Source organism: Zootoca vivipara, chromosome 2 (genome assembly GCF_965207765.1).
Source record: "Zootoca vivipara chromosome 2, rZooViv2.hap1.1, whole genome shotgun sequence".
Lineage (NCBI taxonomy): Eukaryota > Metazoa > Chordata > Lepidosauria > Squamata > Lacertidae > Zootoca > Zootoca vivipara.
This window is the reverse complement of record NC_142584.1, coordinates 8,398,904-8,422,533: the sequence shown is the minus strand read 5'-3', so window position 1 is coordinate 8,422,533 and position 23,630 is coordinate 8,398,904. Positions and strand designations below refer to the sequence as shown.

The 23,630-nt window shown below is 45.6% G+C and overlaps 1 protein-coding gene across 1 annotated transcript; it reads left to right on the top strand.

The window, feature by feature from the left end:
• Positions 1-849: 849 nt before the first annotated feature.
• TSPAN31 (tetraspanin 31) lies at positions 850-21,929 on the top strand. The gene is made up of 6 exons (XM_035102969.3): positions 850-1,257; positions 9,735-9,902; positions 14,295-14,375; positions 15,309-15,449; positions 18,053-18,166; positions 18,779-21,929. The coding sequence occupies exons 1-6, from the start codon at positions 1,195-1,197 to the stop codon at positions 18,851-18,853; spliced, it is 642 nt and encodes a 213-aa protein (XP_034958860.1). The 5' UTR covers positions 850-1,194; the 3' UTR covers positions 18,854-21,929.
• Positions 21,930-23,630: the final 1,701 nt, after the last annotated feature.

Below are 23,630 nucleotides of genomic sequence, written 5' to 3'. Positions count from 1 at the left end.
GCAGAAAGAAAGAGAACTTGCATCTATTGCAGCATCTGAATTTTTGTGGTACAGGTATTTCCTGTCAACAAGGGAGGCACAACAACATCTGTCAGGGGCGGAGTGGAGGTTTTGTCTTCAAGAGTGTCCCCGAATGGAGCATTTTATTTCTTGTATGGATGAAGGCAAAGCATTAACATAACTTACCATGGCCATATATTTTACTTCCATTGCCAAAGGCATCCTACCAGTTTTCTGGGAATCACAAGTGGAGAGAGTACTGTTAAGCTCAGGGCCTGCTTGGGGGGCTTCCCAGTGGCATCTGCTTGGCCTACTGAGAGAATAGGATGTGGGACTAGATAAGCCTTTTGGCTTGATGCAGCAGGACTCATCTTATGTTCCTAATTTGGCAATAAATGTAATGGTGTAATCATGGGCACCACTGAGCTAAACCCCAATCCTTGAATCAACATCAGATTATTATTTTTATATAAAATAAAAAAACCACAGCAGGAGAGAAATACATTTTACACTACTCTATTAAAATAATTTTAAATTTTAAGCAGAAAGCTTTTAATTTCCCATCTTCTCATTAGCAAGCAGGTACATCTGCAAAAATTGACTTGGGCAGGGACGGGGGGGGGTGTCGAGGGCACTGCTATTTCCCAGTATATTGTATTGGAATTTTTTTCAAGTCCTGCATGTGTTGTCTTGTTTTGTTTTTTAAAACTCGTACGTGAATCACTACGTACTTCCGCCACCTCCTTGACCCGCATATGGCGAAGCAGAACCGACACCGGAAGTGGAGGCCGCGTCAATTTCCCCTGCCCTGTCTATTGACGCAGCTTCCACTTCCTCCTCCTCCTCTGCAGTGCCCGGATGGGATGGAACGCAAAATCCCCAATGAGGGAAGCTCCGCCATGTGCGCGTGCGCAGCAGGGAGAGGGGCGGAGTGGGTAGAGCAAGAGTAGGCACGCCAAGAAAGGGAACGCGGCGCCGAGTCGGTCAGAAGCAGCGGCTGTAGTAGTAGCAGCCGTCGTAGCAGCTGCGCGCAGGCGCACTAGCGGTGGGCTGATATTTAAAGGGACCGCATCCGCGGCTGCTGCTGCTGCCGCCGCCGCCCCCGGGCAGGGAAGGAAACGCCGGTCTCTGTTTTTTCTCGGCGGGGTGGGGGCCAGAGAGAGAAGGGGGGCTTCGCTTCTCCCGTTCGAGAAGATGGTGTGCGGGGGATTCGCCTGCTCGCGCAACGCGCTGTGCGCCCTGAACGTTGTTTACGTGGTGAGTGTGACAGCCGGGCGACCGCTCCCTTGTCTTAGCAAGATTTGGGGGGGGGGTTGGGGAGGACGCCTGAGAAAGTGGGGAGGGGAGGGGGCTTGGCCATGAATGGGGCAGCTGTGGGCCCTTTCAGTATCACAGTAGGAAGTGTCTTCCTTTAAAAAAAAAGAAAGGGGTGGGGGAGGGATTGAGGGGGGTGGGGTTTTACTGGGGGGAGGGGTTGAGGAGGGGGTTATTGGGGGGTCACCTCCTCCCTCTCCCTGGAATAATAGGTAAGGGTGGAGCAGGGTGGCTCTCGTGGGTGGTCTCCTGCCTGGAGAGAGGATGGCAGGCCCGTTCCCTCCCTCCGAGGTCGGGTGGATGTGATAAGAGACAGGTTGAGGTGGGAAAAGGAAAGAACTGGGTTTTTAGGCCAAAGCCCAAGAGACCCAGTAGGACTGGAGAGGTGCAATGCCAGGCCAGTGCGGGAGAGGGGATCTGGCAATGGTACCCGCCTGGAGAAGACCGTGCAAAGTGCAGCTTCTGGTTTTTTAAAAAAAGATGCTGTGACTGGTTGAGTCTCCTGTTGTGTCAGTTGCGTGTTCCTTGCCCCATCTAGTTCTAAGAGGCTGTGAGGTGTATAACTTGTGTGCATTTTACCAGCACCGCTGCACCTGTGTTTCTTTGCCAGAACAGGTCAGAATTTTCCTTCCACGCTTCTTCATTGCAGATCTGCAACGTTGCTTCGGGGTGCTCCTCTGATTACTTGGAAACTGAGATAAATGAGGAGGGAATGGCTATTACCTAGTTTCTTGCTTGTGGGTGTTGGCACTCCCCAGCATTGGCCTATAGGCCTCCTCACCAAAAAATAATCTCTGCCGTTTAACTAGGCCCCCAGCTAAACTGCAGGGAAGCTTTGATCACCTGAGGCTTTCGCATACGAGCAATAACTTGAACAAATGTAAAAGGCTGCTTTAATAGCAGTGCAGTATTTCATGCGCAGGAAGTATTAGATAATGGTGTTATGAGCAATGGATGTCTCAACTACTTGGTGGACGGTTGTTCAGACGTAATATACCCCTGCTCTGCAAGATGTACAAAAGATTTAGGGTCAGTAAAGCATGTATGGGTGAATATAAGGGTGTTTGTTGGGGTATGTGCTGCTGTGATAATGCTGGAATATTAGGTGGAAAAAAGAACAGAACTTTAAAGGATTCTTGAGTCTGACTTATTTACTAAGTTACGCTGTAATAATAAACCTACGTATTGGTCATTAAGTTCCATCGGACACATTATCTGAGTAAATGTGCATAGGATTGCGCAGTCAGGGAGGAAAGATCACCAAAAGTAGGCCAGTCTGCACCAGGTAACCTGATTCCACATTTAACAGGCCAACCTGTAGGCACATGTAGTGTTCCTATGCAGATGTCCCTGAAAGTACAAGTAACTTTGAACTCATATTTTTAAGCAAAGTATGTTTTTATTTTTGCCTTGAACAAATAGACCAGTGGTTTTTAACCAGTGTGCCGTGGCACCCTGGGGTGCCTTGAATGATGGTCAGGGAGGCCGCAGGCTACACTGGCCTCTGTCCCTTGTCGCTTTTCCCTTCTCTGATGCCCTCTTGTGTGTCTGCCTCCCAAAGGCTTTCACGGCTGTTTGTTGCAGCAGCCCTGGCTACAAGCTCCCCAGGCGAATGGTGCCTCTGGGGCTGGCCAGAGGGTGTTGGTTGCCAGGAGCTGAGGTGACCCCGGGATAAGCAAGCAAGCGGGCGAGGGAGCCCAGCCAGCCAGTTCAACAGCCCTTGCTGTTGGGAATGGAGTATGGACAGACAAGTCCCAGGTGCTTGGGGGCTGTGTGAGGAGGCATCTCTCTTTGGGGCATGGGGTGGGCAGAACAGAGACCAGGGGTAGTATCAGCGGCTGCTGAGAGGACTCCCAAGGAGAAGGGAGGGGAGAGGAGAGGAGGCTGAGGGAACACTCCACAAGGGAGTGTGTTCAAGAAAGGGTGAGAGGCTGCCAGCTCTGCAGGCAAGGGGTGACATAACTGGGTTCCCGAGCCCTACAGGGGTGCCCTAGAAAGAATCTAGTCAGTCAAGGGAGCCATGGACCCAAAAAGGATTAAAACCTCTGCCTTAGGCAGTAGAAAATCTCAGCTCGAAGATTCAAATGTGTGTTGAATGTCTTGCAGCCGTTGCTTCCTTTCCCTATAGTTTGTAGGATGGAATCTACCTGAAGGCAAGCATCCCTCGCCTCATGTTCTTCAACATGCTCTGGGGGGAGATGTAAATGTTTCTACCAAGCTGCTAGTAGAGAGGAAAGGATGAAGAAATGTTTCCTGATAGGACAATCTCTGGGAATTCTGTGTTTTCTGGTCAGATGAAACACTAGCCCAGCCAAGCTTGCATCTTTAGTGCAGGAATGCAGTTAAACAGTTTGTTCAACAGTGTGTCTTTGCCGCCACAATTTCTTGGCCCAAACCAAGAGTGTTTTGTTGTTTTTTAAAAAAAGGTTTTTATTTGTTTTCTTGTTAAAAACATTAGCAAACATAATGACAAAAACAAACAATCTTCATCCACATGCTTCCTTTACAAAAAAGAAAAAAGGGAATGTGGAAACAAATGTATAAGGGAAAAAAACCCAAAGAACACAGAGACAAAAACAAACAAAAACAAAAAGAAAGAAAGATAGAAGGCAACACACTACATATTAGATAAATACTAAAAGGATAATCATTAAATAAACATCATTTACATATCGTCTATTTTTACTTCCAATTTACCTCTCTGCAATTTGTGAACTTTAACCTTGCTGTATCGCACAATTCTTAGCCTATTTACACCATTATCTATTCCTTAATTTACATTGGGTTCAATTGTGTTCTGCCAGACCAAACCAAGAGTGTTAATGTGCATGAGATATCCAGATTTGTTGATATCCAGGGCTGAGCATATTCAGTATATCTGCAATTCCACATAAAATGTCCAGCTTTTAAAAGAAGCAAGTATTTGCCCCTTGATGGTTGCTGGGGTAAAATGTTTCTTCCCTCCCCTCACCAGTCATTTCTCACACAAATCATGAGAGGAGTATATGGGCTGTATGTGGCACATTCCCTTCTCTCTTCTGTGTAACCCCTGCTCCCTGCTAAAAATGAATTGTCCTGATCTTGCTGGACCTTTCGAAATCTTCTAAAAACTTGGGAGTTAGGTCAAGCTATGCAAAATAAGCAGATACTGTAACATCATCTGATTTTGTTTAATTTATCCAAGTCACAGAACATGAATTCTTCTATGGTGCAGAGGATATACTGTATAGTCTTTTTTACTTTAACAACAACATTCCTGCTATTATGATGGACATCCTTTACATTCTCCTGTAAAAGAGGTTGTTCCCTGTGAGCCAAAGTAATGGGGCTGCGCTCATGGGTGTAGAAACTGGGGGCAAAGCATTATTTTGGCTTCCACCTCAACACCCTTTTCTTGATTAGGAGAATCGTAGAGTTGGAGGTTGACTTGAGGTCTTTAGTCTTTCTGCTCCCTGCTTCGTGGGGGAAATTGAGCTAGAGCCTCCCCAACAGATTATGGTTCAGCCTCTGCTTGAAAACACCCCACAACCACAACGAGAGCCCACCACTCCTCTTGGTAACTGGTTCCCTCGTGTAACTCCTCTTACCATCAAGTTGCTTTCCCCAATGCTCTGCTGAAATCTAACCTATAATGTCATCCCATTAGATTTAGCTCTTGCCACCTGGAAAAGCAGAAAACAGGTCTTTGCTCACATAGAACTGAAAGAGGACAATCTTTAAGTACCCGTAAGGCTTTGTCATGTTGTCAACATCCCCATCTTTGGTTTTTCCTCCTCTAAATTATGCAGTTACTTAAATCTTTCTTCATTTATTTTCTGCAACCATCTTCATTGCCCTCCTCTGCGTCTGTTCCAGTTTGTCTATATTCTTAAAGTGTGGCACCCAGAACTTGACACACTGCTCAAGATGAGTGTGAGGACTGCATGGGAGTCAACAAAAGTCATTCACTCTTACAAATAAAGATGACTGGCATCTGAGGAACACGGTATCCTCTTAGTGGCTTGATTCTCAGTGAAGAGTGAGGATCTGATTTAGCCCTTTAACTCGGTGATGTCCTTGAGTGAACCAAGTAGAGAAAGCCATGCAACCAAAGATTTACTATAAAAAGTACCAGAACAAAAATACAAACCCCATTTCAAAGAATATTTACATTTTATTGCATGCATATAAAGCTCTGGTAGGTCACCAATTTACTGGAATGATTTATAAGGAGGAGTTGGAGCAGCTGAAATGGAGAGTCATCAGCAGATGTTGCAAGTGATATTAAGTGCAGAAGTGGGATGTTCTTCATTGTCTCTGTATGAGGGCAAGCACCTAGCTTTACACGACTTGCTACGGCATGTCTGCCCATGCTCTATTCCCTATAAGTAGGCCTGGGGGCAGCTTTGAACCATTTAAATGCAGTTAACATAATTAAAAGTTAACATCCTGGATGGGTCCATGGCCAGCAAGAAAACCTTTAAGAGTGCTTTAGGTGGAATTGTTGTTGCCTTAGTCACTATATTGTAGTGTAATCTATTCTTCCACCTACTTTTATCTAGGTCAGGGGTGGCCAACTCCGAAGAGACTGCGATCTACTCACAGAGTTAAAAACTGGCAGTGATCTACCCCCTTTTGGGGGGTTCAGGTCAAAGTTATTAAGCTTTTTTTAGGGAGAAGGAAAGCCCTGTTTTTTAGGGGTTCAGGTCAGAGTTGTTGAGCTTTTCTGAGGTGGGAGGAAAGCCCTCTTTTGGGGAGGTGAAGGGCTAAAATGTTGAGCATTTTTAGGGGAGCCAAAGTTCTTGAGTTTCTTTGGGGGGGGGAGCCAGTGATCTACCACAGGCGTCCAGTGATCTACCAGTAGATCACGATCTACCTGTTGGACGTGCCTGATCTAGGTGTTTAGTATTCTGTCTTATCTATTGAAAATGGCAATAGCAAGGAAGGAGAGCATGGGTAGGATTTGGGGTCAGGGCTTTTGGTGGGCCACAGGTTCCTGGAACTTCTTCCTTGTTCTCTTATGCAGAACCAGTCTTGTAAGTCACATATTTCGGTTTCATCATCTGTTTTCCGCTGCAAGGATTAAGGAAGAAAGTTGAACCTGCAGAGCAATGTGGGGCAATGGGTGTGCGAGGATACAGGAGCAGTGACATCATGGGATTCCACCAGCTGGTCAGGGGTTCCCCAAAGTCTGGTCCACAGACCATTACTTCATTCCGTTGGTCTGCCGCAAATCTGTGGATTTGTGGCTGAAGACAGGAGACTGCAATCCATCGCATCAAATATTCATCCTGATTTTTAATTGTGTTTCAGTTTCTGCTTTTATTTCTTACGTTGTATTTTATTGTACCACTGTTTAAATTCTGCAGAATACGACACATAAGAAATGGCAGAGTTAACTAAAGTACAATTAAAATCATACAGCATCTAGTAGAGTGCATTACCATTGATACAGCTGGCAAATAAATAAATAAGCAGTCCACCTTCAGCAGTTTTCGAGTTGTCCATGGTGGGGTGGGACACGCATACGCACTTGCACTCTTAACCATTTCCTGCCCACAAATGCTGTGTTTGAATTCCTAAACTACAAGGGTAGAACAAGTGCCAGGATGGAAATTGCAGGTCAAAAATAGTAAGGGGAAGAAGAGCTAAGCACATCCACCTGTGAGCTGATCCTCCCTTGCAAATGCTGCCTGGTCCTTTATTTGCATTTATACAGCAAACATGGTTTTGAGGTCCCTGCATGTGTTGTGTAAAATGTAATTCTGTGTTCTAAGGTAAAGGGACCCCTGACCATTAGGTCCAGTCGTGACCGACTCTGGGGTTGCGCGCTCATCTCACATTATTGGCCGAGGGAGCCGGCGTATAGCTTCCAGGTCATGTGGCCAGCATGACAAAGCCGCTTCTGGCAAACCAGAGCAGCACATGGAAACGCCGTTTACCTTCCCGCTGTAGCGGTTCCTATTTATCTACTTGCATTTTGACGTGCTTTCAAACTGCTAGGTTGGCAGGAGCTGGGACCAAGCAACGGGAGCTCACCCCGTCACAGGGATTCGAACCGCCAACCTTCTGATCAGCAAGCCCTAGGCTCAGTGGTTTAACCCGCAGCGCCACCTGGGTCCCATAATTCTGTGTTCTAGAAGCTGCTAATGGGTGTTGAAATTTCTCAAGGGCAACCATGAGAGCTAGAAATACGCTTTAAAGTAGAACTACCGTGTTTCTCATATTATAAGACATGTCTTATATTTATTTTTTCCTCAAAAAAACACACTATGGCTTATTTTCAAGGGATGTCTTATTTTTTTCCTCCTCCTCCTGCCGCGGCCGGCATTGCTGCTGCACCTATCACTATGTCTTATTTTCGGGGTATGGCTTATATTCCTTGAATGCTTAAAAATCCTGCTATGGCTTATTTTATGGGTATGTCTTAAAATATGAGAAACAGGGTAAATGCATCTGATCAGGATTCCATTATTAGCTCTCTAATCCCATATTCCCTGCTATTACTGCTGTCATTTCTTTTCATACGGGTTTTGAGATTTCCTCATGTAGTCATGACATGCAATAGGGATATTACACTTGCACAACCATAAAATAAAATAAAATTGCTTAAAATGGAACAAATGGGGAGCAGGGTGCATTACAGTTGACAACCATTTTACGCAGGGGTTCTGTTCCTGACCCCCACGTGCATTGGAGGAGTGCACATGAGCGCCGCCCGCCCCCATTACACCCTTTTAGTTTCATGCTTTTTTGGGTCACTTCCAGGTCCCGCAATGTGTGCATGTGCACAACCGTGTATCGTTTAGATGCACATTAATCGGTCATTGCCTGTACTACCATTGCAGGCTGAATGCACAGCATGGTGTAGTGCAGGACTAAACTTATTTTGCCTTCATCACCTCAATATGTTATTTCAGGTGGCTATGCACAATATTGGTTTATGCTGCAGAAGTTCTCTAACGTATCAAATGTGTAAGAAGGTACTGGCAGTAGAGAGATCAAGATAATTTCAGCTGGGAACAGGGGCTGTTGACCACTGACAGCCTTCCAGCCTTCTCAAATTATAGCATGCACTTAATTAACATTGCACACTATAATTTATCTGTGGGCTTGTGTAAATTCTGAATATGAGCTTAGGTCTCAGAACAGAAATGGAAAACGTTAATGACTCTTCTAGCATGAAGGAAAGTGTCTAGGGACAAAACAAGAAGCAGCATAAGATAGGTGCAACAGTCAAGAGTTCTGATCCTGCTAGTGAATGGATGATCCATTTTTCAAATAGCCCCAAACATATAGTGAAGAGGTTAGAGAAAGGAGGTGGAAGAAGAGGTTCTTATTTGCAGGAGAATCTTGCAGAGTTCATAAAACAGCTTACAAATTTAAGTGAGTGGAGTTGGCTTCCTTTTGTTAGAAATGCTTTAAAATGGCCATTAAAAGCAAACAAACATATGGTGTGAGCAGCGATTTTCATGCCTGATAAATTTCTTGCGTTTTTCAAGGAAAGCCTTAGATAAGCCAAAATGAAATCAAGTCATAGATGATGGGAAGCCTGATCCAGCAACCTGCCGATTTAGAGGACTATGATTTTAAATAAGTACTAGCTGGCCCTGCCACACGTTGCTGTGGCTCAGTCTGTTAAATGGAGGCTCAGAGTCCCCCCCTTCAGACTCCCCTCACCTTCAGAGTCCCCCTGTTTTACATGTGTTATGTTTAAACAGGCATACCCCTGTGATTCCCCATACCTGTCCTGACCCATGACGTATCACACCCCCTCCTCCCCCCAGCCCCGGTTCATCCCTGTGACTGGCTCCACCGTGTCCTCACCTATCCCGTGCCCTCCTCCCCCAAACCCCCACACAAGCAAGTCAGTAACTCCATTCGGCCTAGTCTATAAAGGCTTCGGCCTAGTATGTAAACGGGTGCCGAGGTGATGTTGAGAGGGAAAATTTTATAGGTGCAGTACCAGTGTAGCTGCAGCTAGAGGGCGCTGGTTTGCAACCTGGTTCTTTTCCCAGCCTGTACTTTTGTCTGATTTGTGAGTTCTGGAACATGTGGTTTTTGGGGTTTTACCTGGCCCAGGTGTGACATCTGTCTTTAAAAACGGTATGGGCTTGCTCTCACATTTGCATGCGGCATTGTGTCAAAATTTGAACGCAATCGGTCAAGCGGTTTTGATGAAACGTAGATACTAACGGACATTGCCAGTTTACATTTATATATATCTAGATTCGTGCCTGTTGACTTGAGTAGGATTAAACCGCTTTAAACCTGAAGCATGCATGTGGCTGAAATGAAGAGGGCAACCAGAAAGAGTTGAAGATACCGTATGTATGAATGAACTAAGCCTCAAAGGAAAGAAGTGCTAGTGCTGCTAGTGTTTCTGTTCTATGCTTCTGACACCTCCATTCTGACTCCCCTGAACTCTTTTTGCTTTCCAGCTGGTTGGGCTGCTGCTGATTGGCGTGGCTGCCTGGGGCAAAGCCTACGGCATTGTTTACAGTCTCCACATCATCGGAGGGGTCATTGCTGTGGCTTTCTTCCTGCTTCTGATCGCCATCGTGGGGCTCATCGGTGCTATCAACCATCACCAAGTCATGCTGTTCTTTGTATCCTTCTGTGCTGTTGCCAAGTGAGGACCATCCCATCTCCCCTGCCTTCCAGAAACCGGTACTTTATTTTCTTGCCGTGCAGACACGAAACTGGACGTGCCCAGCTAAATTGCACCATTCGTAGGAGCAAAGAGTTCTGCCGGTCAAGAGAGGGTTATGGTTTTATTCTGGTCTTCACTTGTGGGCTTTTATGGGGTGCAGGAAGAAAATGGGTGCACACATATTTAACCTAAAATGTTCATAGGTTTTTCCTCTTTCTTTTTCTTTAGTTTTTGGAATATTGGTTTTGCCCTAAATGACACACACACACACACAAACCTTTTTTGCAGCTAGCATTTGAGTTTGCTCTGCAGATTCTTGTTCTGTCTTTGGTGAAATCCATCCCTCTGACTCAATTAAATGTTCTACCCCTGCATATTAAGTGTAAGTGTGCAGAGTATTGTGGCCTGAGTTCTGGCAGACTCTTAAACTCTTCCTTCTTAAATTTGCACCTTGCTTTGTCATGCTGGCCACATGACCTGGAAGCTATACGCCGGCTCCCTCGGCCAATAATGCGAGATGAGCGTGCAACCCCAGAGTCGGTCACGACTGGACCTAATGGTCAGGGGTCCCTTTACCTTTACCTTACTTAAAAGAGTTAAGCACTAAAATTACAAAATAATAAACTTTTAGGATGCTAAAATTAAAAGAACAGTGTATCAGTGGACAAAAGGCTATGTAGTTCTTAAAGAAAACAATAGCTTAAGGAAGAGGTTCATTATTTTCATAGGGTGGAATTTTGCGGGGCTGGGGCTGCTTTTCTGTATTTGAAGTTTAGCTTCCCCTGCCCACCCTGATCCCAGTCCTGGCCAAAACCATCCAAGGGTTGCCAACATACCCTCCAAGGGCGTGTCAGAAATGATGCACACAATTCTTGGTGATGAATGGCATTCTGCCTTTTACAAAACTCTGGAAGCGGCATGGCTTTCTTTCATATCAGGTTTGGCAAACTTGTTGTCTTAACAACTTCTGCTGTACAAAAAATGGATACCATTTAGCTAGAGAGGCGTATAATAAATTTTACTGCCACCTTCCACCTGATAGTACCAGACAGAATGGTTTCATGTCAGTATCTCTTGTGTTCAGAGGGTGCTGCACCACTCTTTGCTTGATACTCGGCTAAGTTTTACGCAGTGGAAACACTGAAATTAACAAACACGAGTAAGTTACTGTAAGTCTTGAGTAGAGCTTAGTTGAGGAGGATTTTTGGCATGCCATTGGATTGTTCCGGAGCTTGCTGGAACCCAATAAGACAGAGGTCAGCAAACTTTTTCAGCAGGGGGCCGGTCCACTGTCCCTCAGACCTTGTGGGGGGCCAGACTATATTTGGGGGGGGGAACGAATCCCTATGCCCCACAAATAACCCAGAGATGCATCTTAAATAAAAGGACGCATTCTACTCATGTAAAAACATGCTGATTCCTGGACCGTCTGTGGGCCAGATTTAGAAGGCGATTGGGCCGAATCCGGCCCCCGGGCCTTAGTTTGCCTACCCACACACTAAGATGCCTGAGAATGGCCTAGGTGTAGGAGGAAACGGTGGTGCCTGGCATGATTGCGGAGGCAGAGTTTGGTCCCCAAGGTTGTAGTCCTTTCTGTCCTTGATAACCCATAGTACATTGCTATGGTAACCCAGGTTTTGTGGGATTGTTACAACACACACGGCTGATGTATGGGTGATTACATAAAAAAAAAGCTGGCATGGGGGGGGAAAGGAAAGAAAGAAATGTAATTTGCTAAGATGTCCATGGGTCACGAAAAGTCGGACACGACTAAACAACAACAACAAGAAGATGTATTGAAAAAGCGTTTGTTTGTTTTTCTGAAAAGAGCTGTAACCAAAGGAAGACTAAGCCTGTGAGCTTCACCTAGTTTTCTTCTAAAAAAATTCCTTCAGTAGCACCTTAAAGACCAACTAAGTTTATATTTTGGTATGAGCTTTCGTGTGCATGCACACTTCTTCAGATACACTTCTTCAGGTATCTGAAGAAGTGTGCATGCACACGAAAGCTCATACCAAAATATAAACTTAGTTGGTCTTTAAGGTGCTACTGAAGGAATTTTTTTATTTTGCTTCGACTCAGACCAACACGGCTACCTACCTGTAACTAGTTTTCTTCTGACACAGTTAAATTTCCCAGAAATGAGCTTTGGGATTTTTAGAGGGAGAGGGTGGTTGAGGGGGAAAGGCAAATGACACTCAAAATGAAACCACAGAGCACCTCTAAGTTTCAGGTGGTGTTCCTGTCTTGAGGCTGCTGGCCGCTGTGTCAAGACCACAACATCTGAGAGAGGACTTTAAGAAGGGTGTGGCAAATCAGGGGGTCTGGGTAGGGGGACGGGACACCATCCATTTTCTTTTATGGTAGTACTGTAGAACACATCTCTCCCCTCACCCATCCTCCAAACTGAGGTCATTTCTGTTCTTGTGGGTTTCTGAGTTCAGAAATCTGAGTTCGTGAATGACAGGATGTATGCGCGGTAGTGATCAAATCACCACTTTGTTTCCTCAGCGGCCTGGGAAGTGCTGATGTAAGATTTCCTAGTAATTACTGGTAGGGAACTTCTGGTATAACTTCTTCTGGTAGTTTCCATTAAGCAGCAGGAGGGCACAGCAAAGGCTCCTCCTGTCTGTGTGTTCCGAGATGTCTGGAAGCAGATCTCTTACAGACGTATAAAATATCCCATTTTTGCATGGAGTTCCCAGTGGTTTCCTATCGGGTTATTTATTGGGTCCACGCACTCTCCTAGCTTCTGCCACTTTGCAACGTCAAGCGCTTCCATTCAGAGGACTCCTTCCGGCTAGTTTTTCGGGAGGGTGTGTGACCTCATTAGGGAAGGCTGTAAGAATAAACCCAGCCAGGAGCTTAACACCTGTGGTTTCCTAAATCAGAGCACTGCATCAAGGAGCATTCCAGAGAGAAACTTCCCCACCTCGCCATGTGATGAATGTGGAGGTGCCTCAGTCTGTATTAGTCCAGCCTTTGACATCCATGTTAATTGCTGAGATTCTACTCTGGCTAAGGGAAGTCCCACCACCTCTGTTCTAGCGTTTTGTTTTCATTTAACCGATACTTGTTAAATATCTGGCTGTAAGAGAACATCTAAGCAGTTTAGCAGTCAGAACAGGCGTCGTAATATTGGCTGTAGGTTGCCCAGATGTCAGTGCAATTAGAATCATAGAGTTGGAAGAGACCACAAGGGCCATCCAGTCCAACCCCCTGCCAAGCAGGAAGCACCATCACAGCATTCCTGACAGATGGCTGTCAAGCCTCTGCTTAAAGACCTCCAAAGAAGGAGACTCCACCACACTCCTTGGCAGCAAATTCCGCTGTCGAACAGCTCTTACTGTCAGGAAGTTCTTCCTAATGTTCTTCCACTTGCTTGCATCCTTTTACGAAGGGTGATCCTCTGCTCGTGTGAAGACTATGGGATTGCAGAATTCAATGTAAGACCCCTCTTAAAGGCCTCTAAAGAAGGGGGGCTTTTAGAAGCTGCTGCTGCTGCTGCTGCTTCCTTCTCCACCAGAACTGTGTTGCCTCAAAATCTCCCTTTCTTGCTAATGTATGGCAGATATTCTGTGCCTTTTGATTTGAAGTCGCTGAAAGAGATTGCAGAACACCCTTCACAACTAAAGGCTTGGGAACTTTTAAACCTGGAGTTAAATTTACAACTTAAAGAAAAAACAAGGCATTCATTCCCTGTGTGTCCATGATGTCTGCCAGAGGTGGAAAAAACCCTCTCTGATAAAAACTGCTTGGTATACCATGAAATGATAAGAGTCTAAAACACGGTGATCCAACTTTCCAGACCAAGTGGGGGCTGCACAAGTACATGGAATCCGCAGGCCACACACACACTGAATTAAGATTCGATGCCGTGAATGAAGTGTTTTAATGTTATTTAATATACACAATTAATATATTTAATTATTAAGCAAATGTAATAGATGTGCTTTCATCAACAATGCATTACACAGTTGGGGCTGTTTGGGGGGATTGTATTTGATTATATGTTGTTCTTATATTCAACTAATAAAATATTCCAAAAAAATCGTTTAGGAACAGTAACTGAAAAACAAAACAACAACAATGTGTTACACAAATAATATATTTTTTAAGGCTTTAAGGGTTTTTTCCTCGAATGTTACCCAGGGTTGCAGGGGGGGGGGCACCAGGGATTGCATGCTGGACCACCCTGGTCTACAAAGACATGTGACTGAATGCATTTCAAGTTGAAAACTGGAAGAAGCCGGAGGTGTTTTATCTGCAATTAGCTCTTCAATTTGGTGTTTCCTTTTAGAACCTCTCTACTTTCCCAAGCATTTCCTTAACGTCACTTTCTCATCAGTACATGATCATTTTAGGGATAGTGTTTCTCTTCCAGTTTGGAGTCTCCTGTTCGTGTCTGGCACTCACAAGAAGTAAACAGGTAAGGTCACCTTCCTGCCTTGACGTTCATTCAGGTTTGGAGGGAACTCGCGGAGTGTGCTTTTTAACCTGCAGCTCAGGTTGGAAGAGAAATATTGCTTGGGGGGAAAACGAAAGGTAAATCTTCATTTGCACGTCACTGTTTCCAGCTCAATTGCACCCCCTTCCCTCCAGCTCTTAAGCACATCAGCGTGTTTCTATTATTAATTGGGGATGCCGGACAGAAGAGCAGGCTCAACCTCCTCTCCCTAGAGCACCGCTACAGTTCTGAGCACACAAAAGTGGCGGGCTAGGAACAATGTGTAGTAGCCTGCTGGAGACTGGTGAAAGGTTGCTCCTGCCCTCTCCCAGCAGCCTGTTGCAATCCCTTGCTGGGTATGAAGGAAGATGTGTTCTTCCTCTGGCAGCCTACAATTGTACCTTGGGAGTCAAACAGAATCCGTTCTGAGAGTTCGTCCGTTCAACTTCCAAAATATCCGAAAACCAAATCGCAACTTCTGATTGGCTGCAGGAAGCCAATCAGAAGCCCCATCGGACATTCGGGTTCCAAAAGAACATTCGCAAACCGGAACAATCATTTCTGGGTTTGCGGCATTTAGGAGCCAAAACATCCGGGTTCCAGGGCGTTCGGGATCCAAGGTATGGCTGTATTTCGTTTCTGTGCTGGGAAAGGGGAGGGTCTTCTCTCTCACCCACATGCAATTCCTTCTTGGCCATGGATACCAGGCTACTACTTAAATAGCAAGGTTGCTTTAGTAATTGATTTTTTGGGGTGCTTTTATTCTAATTTAACCATTTGCCATGAATTAAACTTGCCACCACCACAGCACAAAACTCCCTGTCCTCATTCCTGCTATTTGTTATGAATTGAGAGGGGATTGTTATTTCAAGTAACACAGAACGTCAGCCCTCACTATTTTTCCTCTCCTCTCAGGAAAGTCTCCTGAATGGTGCCTGGGAAATGAGCAACGACACCAAGAAGTCACTGGAAAATAGCTTTGACTGCTGCGGGCTATTCAACAACTCTCTTGAAGCTGGCAAGAAATTCAAGGCTGATGTTGAAATGTGCAAAGCGGTAAGTGTTCACTTCACCTTGAACCCTTCGTGTCTCAGGTGACAGAATCACTAAATTACTGGGGATAATGGATCTCAGATTAAGAAGGCTTAGTCGAGGGTCTGCTGCTTGAAGGTTGCTGGGTGATTGTCACTCTACGCTGTGAAAAATAGGCTATCAATGAATATACTTAAATAGTGAAACATATTGCTGTGATTGCGGTTGTTTAATTAAACTCTTAATCTTCGTGCTGTTTGCTGCACTTCTTCTAAAGCAGCCAGAGTTGGATGTAACCAGATTTGTGACTTGACCTAGCAGACCAGACCATTGATTGGGTTCTAAAAAACCATTGATGTTTGTATGCACTGATAGTTGGCAATACCTATTGTTTTGCCAACTATCATTCTTGCCAAACTCTCAGCTGAAACAGGTTGGCAGAACATTTCCCTTTAGAAAATGGCTTCTTTGGAGAACACAAAACTAATGTGGTGCATGACTAGCAGCCCAATCCTAAGCAAGTTTACCTTCAAGTCTTGCCAACCTCAGTCCATCAGAAACTGCAGATCTCAATGCTTCAAGTCTTTTTCACTTCTGATGCAATCAACCATTTTTCACCATCTTTATTTGGGAAGTCCATGTGTTCTTTTAATACTACCCTTTCCTTTAGGGTTTGGACATTTTTGTTTAGAAACTTGTATAAACTGACTTGTTTGGGGCTATACCCCCAAAGCTAGTCGATATATATCAGGGATATCCAACAGGTCGATCGCAATCTACTTGCCGATCCCTGGGAGGTTTTGGTAGATCAATCGCGGGCTCCCTTTCCTTTGTGGTGCCAAAAGAGCACCTGGTCCCGCCCCCTTGACCCGTCCTCCATTTGCACATGATTGCTAGAACGGAAGAACAGAGTTTTCGCTCTGAGGCTGATTGTTTCCTCAGCGATCTTTTGGTGAGTGACTTTTTGCCTTTCCCCTTTATTAAAGTTCAAAAGAAAGCTCAACAACATTGGCCTGCACCCCTCCCCCCCAAAAAAAGTGGTAGATCACTGCCAGTTTTTTATTCTGTGAGTAGATCGCAGTCTCTTGGGAGTTGGACGTCCCTGATATATATAAATGAATGACACACACACAAAATACAGTTTAAAACTAAACTGAGTGGATGGTAGTCAACTAATGAGTTCCACCAGTGGAAGCCAGTTCAAGGACACTTTGCTAGTGCAGCAGAGTTTCCTCTCCTCTCCTCTCCTCTCCTCTCCTCTCCTCTCCTCTCCTCTCCTCTCCTCTCCTCTCCTCTCCTCTCCTCTCCTCTCCTCTCCTCTCCTCTCCTCTCCTCTCCTCTCCCCTCCCCTCCCCTCCTCTCCCCTCCTCTCCCCTGTGCTCCCCACTCCCCTAAGATTGGTGGGGTGGGGTGACGGGAGAACCCTCAGAACAGTGTGCTGGGGGAGGAGAAGACGGAGCAGAAATTCCTACGTTGATGGAACAATCTGCAAAGTGCTGTGTAGGATTTCTCCCAATGTACAGAAGCAGTAGAGAACTATGCTAAAACACAGGCCATTTTAGGATATAGGATATCTTTATTGTCATTGTCCCCTTGCGGGAACAACGAAATTATTTTAAAATAAACGATAAGGTAAAGGTAAAGGGACCCCTGACCATTAGGTCCAGTCGTGACTGACTCTGGGGTTGCGCGCTCATCTCGCATTATTGGCCGAGGGAGCCGGCGTATAGCTTCCAGGTCATGTGGCCAGCATGACAAAGCCGCTTCTGGTGAACCAGAGCAGCACATGGAAACGCCGTTTACCTTCCGGCTGTAGCGGTTCCTATTTATCTACTTGCATTTTGACGTGCTTTCGAACTGCTAGGTTGGCAGGAGCTGGGACCAAGCAACGGGAGCTCACCCCGTCATAGGGATTCGAACCCCCGACCTTCTGATCAGCAAGCCCTAGGCTCAGTGGTTTAACCACAGCTAAAATGCACTACATTTCTTTTTATTGGAGTCTCATTTTCCCTCTTCTGCTGCTGCTGTCTTCAGAGGCCTACTTTTCCTTTTGAAACCTTTTCTGTTCCTTCTACCTTCTTCCATTTGGGGCACTTAACCAATTCCTAAATTACCAGACCACCCCCCCAACTGTGTATTTCCTCCCATTGTCATATTGATCAGTATGGCTGGCCATTTAAGACTGAACAGGGATATCAAATCCAGTTCTTTTGCCTCTTCTTCCCCAAAGTGGCGTATTAGTCCTCTTTTTAACACTAGCAGTCCTTCTGTTCCTTTTGTCTAATGTGCCTTGGGGCATTTTCCCTGCCCTGCCCCTTTCTCTTTTCTGTTATTTTCCAAATGCAGGGTTGTTTCTTTGTTTTTTTCGAACTTATAATATGGGCTTTGCCTAGGGATCCCCAGTTCTTTATAGAATATTTTTGGGCCCAGACCTCTTCTGTTTCACAATTGCCTAGAACATGGCATTTCAGGAGAAGACTGGCAAGCTGTATTTTCAGAGAAGTTTGTCCGTCGTTACTGATCTCTCCCCCCCCACACATAGTGTAGAAACTGTGAACGTCTCCCTGCAAGTGATAACCAGAGTCACAGTGCTCTTTTTAAAATTTATTTACCCTCCCACCCTGCAGCCATGCACAAAATCAAAAACCGGGTGCATCAGTTGTGGTGAGGTGATGATGGAACATGCAGGCGAGGCCTTGAAAATCCTTGGTGGAGTTGGACTCTTCTTCAGTTTCACAGAGGTAACGCTGTCTTATTAGGCTGAATGGGGGGAGGGACAGGAGAATATTCTTTGTACATCATTGGTAGCTTTGCCAGGGCTCTTCCTGTACAGCCGAGAAGCAGAATCTCAACAGCTGCAGACAGTGCTGGTATGAATGGTAATGCTGTAAAAAAAATCGTACCAGTTTGCATTTCTGCCTGATACTTAAGATATTTAATAAAGGAAACTATCTGCACTGGGGAAAGAGGGCAGTCGTAAGCCTAGATCAGGCATCCCCCAACTGCGTCCCTCCAGATGTTTTGGCCTACAACTCCCATGATCCCTAGCTAACAGGACCCAGTGGTCAGGGATTATGGGAGTTGTAGGCCAAAACATCTGGAGGGCCGCAGTTTGGGGATGCCTCCCATCAAGGAGATTCTGCATCTTCCCTAAGTGACGCCTCTTCTCATTTGGAGAATTCCGTTTGAATTGCAGCTCTGATGTGACCCACATCATCATGATAGTTAATTCTTCATAAGTAAAATATTGAACAAATAAGTAAATAAGTAAAATATTGAACAAGGTGATTTGGGGTGTGATTTTTCAAGGAAGTCCCATAACTAGATCCTCCCCTCCCCCTTTTCTCTTCCAGATCCTTGGAGTGTGGCTTGCCATGCGCTACAGAAACCAGAAAGACCCCAGAGCCAACCCCAGTGCCTTTTTATAGACAATTCCTATTCCCCCATCTTCTCTCCACCACCTTTCCCAACCGACCATGTGTTTTCCTTTTAGTTAGTTGCACGTCCCTTATTCAAGAGATCCTTTTCCGTCACACGGGAAGAAAAGCAATCCTTGAAGCAGCTGTGAGGGAGCTGGGGTTTTTGCCATTATGCCAAACTGCTGATTGGATGAAATAGCAGAGCAAAGGTTGCATCCTTGACATGAAGCCTTTGGCAGGTGGCAAAGACGACTCTGCCTTTTTCTTTTTTAAAAAAAAATGGAGTCATCCCTTTGCAGAGTCATTTATCTAATTGCTGCTCATAGCTACAATCACGTCCGTGTTTTTAAAACTTGTACTTTGGGTCATTGTCTTTAGTGGGGGGCCTTGGTTTTTAAGGCATGGGTTGAGCAGAACCTGTGGCCCTCCGAGATGTTGCTGGACTCCATTTTCCATCACACTTGGTTTTGCTGTGGTCTCACTTGGGCCGAGGGCAGTAGACATGAGAGCCACATGCAGCGATTCTGTAAGGGAAGTTTTTAGATTTCAGCTGAACTACATGGGTGGGTCTTTTTTTATTATTATTAAGAAGTCGTGGGATTTTTTAAAAAATCCATAAATTGAATTTTGCCTGACTTAATCATAAGTGCAGGTTCCCTCCTTCCGAAGGGAAAGCAGGGGCCTGTGTAAACCTTTCAAAGAACTGGATCACCCATAACGTAACTGAAGTTTGCATCTAGCGTACAGATTTTTAAGCTGGCTTGAAAGTGGTTTTTCTGATGACTTGGTTCTAAAGGAACAGAGAACCAGAATCTTGTTGGTCTACTGAGTCTCAGATTCCTGGTCCGTTTGCAGTCCTCCTATCCCTTTGGTTCCTTGACTGGGGAAGATAGGCTTGAAGCTGCTCGCAGAATAGATAAGCTCTATTGCTCCTAGAATATTAAGCGCTGTTCAGGCTCTTCTCCCCTAAATTGATCCAGTAAGGATGTACAAGGGAATGCATAGCTAGCTCCAAGGGCATGTTTTGAGCCCAGTTCAGATACTTCCAGTCCTGGTCTACTGTCATTTAGTTATAGATGGGCAGCAAGGAGAAACCGGAACCACAATTCCACTGAGCACCGAAATGCTGTAAATTTGTACTAAGCTCCTATCTATGCTGGTGCTTTCAACTGGCGGGGGAGGGGGGGGACGACTGCTAAACTGTGGGTGCTGCTTTCTTCTATGTATTTGTCCCTGAAAACTCACCTTGGCTGTTTTAGAGGAGGTTACTTGGACTTCAGTAGGGTGTCACCAATTTCTTCTCCAAGAACAATGCATCTTCGTTATTGGAGCTCTTAGCTGCCTACAATGGACTCCTTTTGATACCCAACATTACACCTCCTTATCCCCTGTAACCTTGGAAAACACCCACATTGGACTCCTTCCAGAGTAGCGGCTGGGCAGCGATGATGGCAGAAGGACCGTTCAGCATCTCTACAGGCTCAACAAGGGTAGATGTGACCTACTGCCTTAAAGGGGTGGGGGTGGGGAGTTACAACGGTGGAGACAATGACACCCAGAGCGGGACACCAGGGGACATTACTGCTGCAGCAAGAATGTTCCCTTTCCCCACAAACCAAGCCTCTTACGGCAGCAAGGACTCTCCCGTAAGGGGGAAGATGGGTGTGCCGTCAGGTGAGAAGCAAAGGTCTGTTCCCTTAACCATCAGCACAGGTGGGCACACACCCACTTTCCCTGGCACTTGGCAGAGTGGAGAGATGGAGACGTTGGCAAGCTAGGTTAAGAGGGAGGTGGGTTGTGCAGGAAAACATGCACTGATAGCATTAAGCCTGGGCCAGCTCAAGGCCACAGAACCTGTTGCTCACCAACTGCTTTTGGGCTCCAGCTCCATTCTGCCCCTGCCAGCAGTGTCAGGGGTGATAGGAGTTCTAGTTCAGCATCATCTAGAGGGACAGACATCATTCCTCAGCCCTGGCTCAATGTGAATGAGCAAACAAGGAAATTCAGAGTGAAGACTGTGGCTGCAGCGCGCCTCCCTCCTGTGGTGCTAGCTGACGCTAAACCATGGTTTGACACGGTGCCACCACCAAACCCATTCTCTCCCCGCCCCCCAAACAAAAGTTAAACAAAGAACAAATATTGGTTTAAAAAGCTTGTGGCTCGCGTACAATGAATGCTGAGCCAAACCATGGCATAGCCCTGGAGAGCATCTTTTCTCCAGGACCCCACTCATTCACACGATCATTACACACACAAACCAGATTTTATACTACACCGCTGCGACTGCTCTAATGGGCACCATGCTATTTATTAATTTGCGGGGGGGAGGGGGGGAGAGACACCTTTTTGCAAACATGCACCAAAGTATGAGGCAGGTTGGGTAAGGTGGCAGCTTCTGCAGAAACAGTTAAGCCAAGGAGTGTTCTGATCAGGTGCAAAAGTGCAGCAGGCAATATGACCTCGTACAACTAGTTACTGGCTTGAGCTTAGCCTTAAAACAGTATTTAAAAGATAGAGGTGGTACTGCTCTGTACTACCGTAGAGTAAGCCAGAAAGAGGACTTACTCTATTAAGCAAAGCTGTTGGCACCACTCTTGAGCTCAACTGCTGGGGTGGGAGACACAAGGCAAAACTGAACAGCAGAAGCGGCAGGGGCTGATCAGAACAGGCTAAAATGCACTTTATTTAGGGTATAGAGCACATAAATGTTGCTATGACTCCTAGCCAGTTTATAGTATTGCAAGCAGGTCTATCCTATTGACTTTAGAGGAAATGCTAAACAATATGCCTGCTCAACCACACCAAGGTAGGCAGATTTGCTGGCTGCTTCCAGGGGCCTGGGAGACTTCATTCAGCGCTGCCTATTTGCTAGAGACTATCCTTGCCCTGAACTTTTGGTAGTGGGGGAAGGAAGGGAAGAAGAGTGGCATAGGCTTAATGTGCAAGGGGAAAAAGACTCAATGCTCAGAAGTTCACATCACCAGATGGCTTTGTTAAAATCAATATACTTCTACCATCATGTACACTCTGACTGCTGCCGTTGTAGATTGGAGTTACTATTTGAATAAAGTACATTTCTCTCAAACCCAGGCCTTGTGAGTCTCGGGGAGGAGGGCTGTAGAGAGCACACTTAAGAAACAAAAATGGTACTCGAGGGCAAAATCCCACCTTGCTCGTCATGCAATTTCATACTGTGACCGCCCTGGGATGCAAATTTAATTAATAATAATTTGCATTATGTTTCCCAAAGAGAAATGATGCTCATGTCACACTTCCTTCATTCTCAAACTCTTAAAAGGACCCATCTTTACAGAGCAGGGCTGGTGTTTCATCTACTAAAAAGAAAATCTTCAAGCCGTTCTCAAAATATTTTTTTTTGCATATAAGCATTCTTGCCAGCAGAGGGCAACATAATCCCCTTTGGGTTTAAGCCAATTCAAGAGGCATTTATCAAAGGAATAGTGGTGCAAGACAGCGAGCTGTTGCCATCTTTTGAGTGAGCGCTGTCCACCACCTAGAATTGCTTTGCAAGATCAGATCAGGTCTCCCCACAGTCCAGCAAATCAGGCAGGTGAGAAGACAACAGGCCCTTCCTTCGCAGTTTGTCCCTAGCATCTACTATACAGAGGTAATCTTTATTATTAAAAGTTCTGCCAGTAACTAAGCTGTCAAGTGAAGACTTGTATGTGTGACGGCTTGCTGCATCTCCTCCAAGCAATGTGATTTAATGAAGGAAGTTGACAGATTTGCCTGCAAGGCAATTGCAGGCTGGAGAGGCCCTGTGAAGTTATCTTTCAAGAGGTGGCTGCTGCTGCTTACCAGAAAAGGGAACTGCTTTTGACAAGGTTTCCTTTTGAGAGTAGTAGGCAGTTTACTTGAGATAAGATTGCCTCTTGCACCCAGGGCTGAAACGTAAAAGAAATACCCTCCAAATTTGGCAACTAGGAAGACCAAGAATATATTTGCATCTACAATTCTCCAGTTAAGTGTTCATAATTTAGAGAGATATTCCAAAGGGTTTGGGGGGAAAGATTAAGATTTTCAACGGGCGAAAACTGGCTCGCAGGGCAGGGGGCTGCAGAGGGAGATTTTCCAGGAAGGTACTCTGGCAATCCTCAAAGGGACCGCCCACACATCCTGGCAGGAGTGGCCAGACTCGGGCACTGGGCAAATTCTCACACTTGTATACCCACAAACACAGGCTTGTCAAATGCAAGACGTCCTATTACATTATAAAATAGTTACCTGCACTGTTACTGTATGGGACTCCATGACGGAGCGACTGCACTCACAAGTGCTGAAAAAATCAGAGTGATTGGATTTTTGAAATCATTTCCCACCCCCCTTTAAGAAGATGGCCATTCAAATCTGCTTTATACCGAATCATGTAGCACTGAAACACTGGAGTATTGCTCTCCCAACCTCATTCCCACATCTGCTACTCAAAACTCTCAAGATGGGAACTGAACCAGGCACTCTTCTGAATGCATATTTTGGGCTCTTTCGCTGAGCCCAAAATACAACATTCTCTATTATGGACTGGGTTGTGGGTTTTTTATATAAAGGTTAAAGGGAACTGTAATGTGCTACTTAAAAATCAGATTCCTGGAACCAACATCAAAGATTCCCATTTCAGTACGTGGCAGAAATTACCCCTGCTTATCAGTGGGGATGCGGGTGGCGCTGTGATCTAAACCACTGAGCCTCTTGGGCTTGCCGATCGGAAGGTCGGCAGTTTGAATCCCTGCGACGGGCTGAGCTCCCGTTGCTCGGTCCCAGCTCCTGC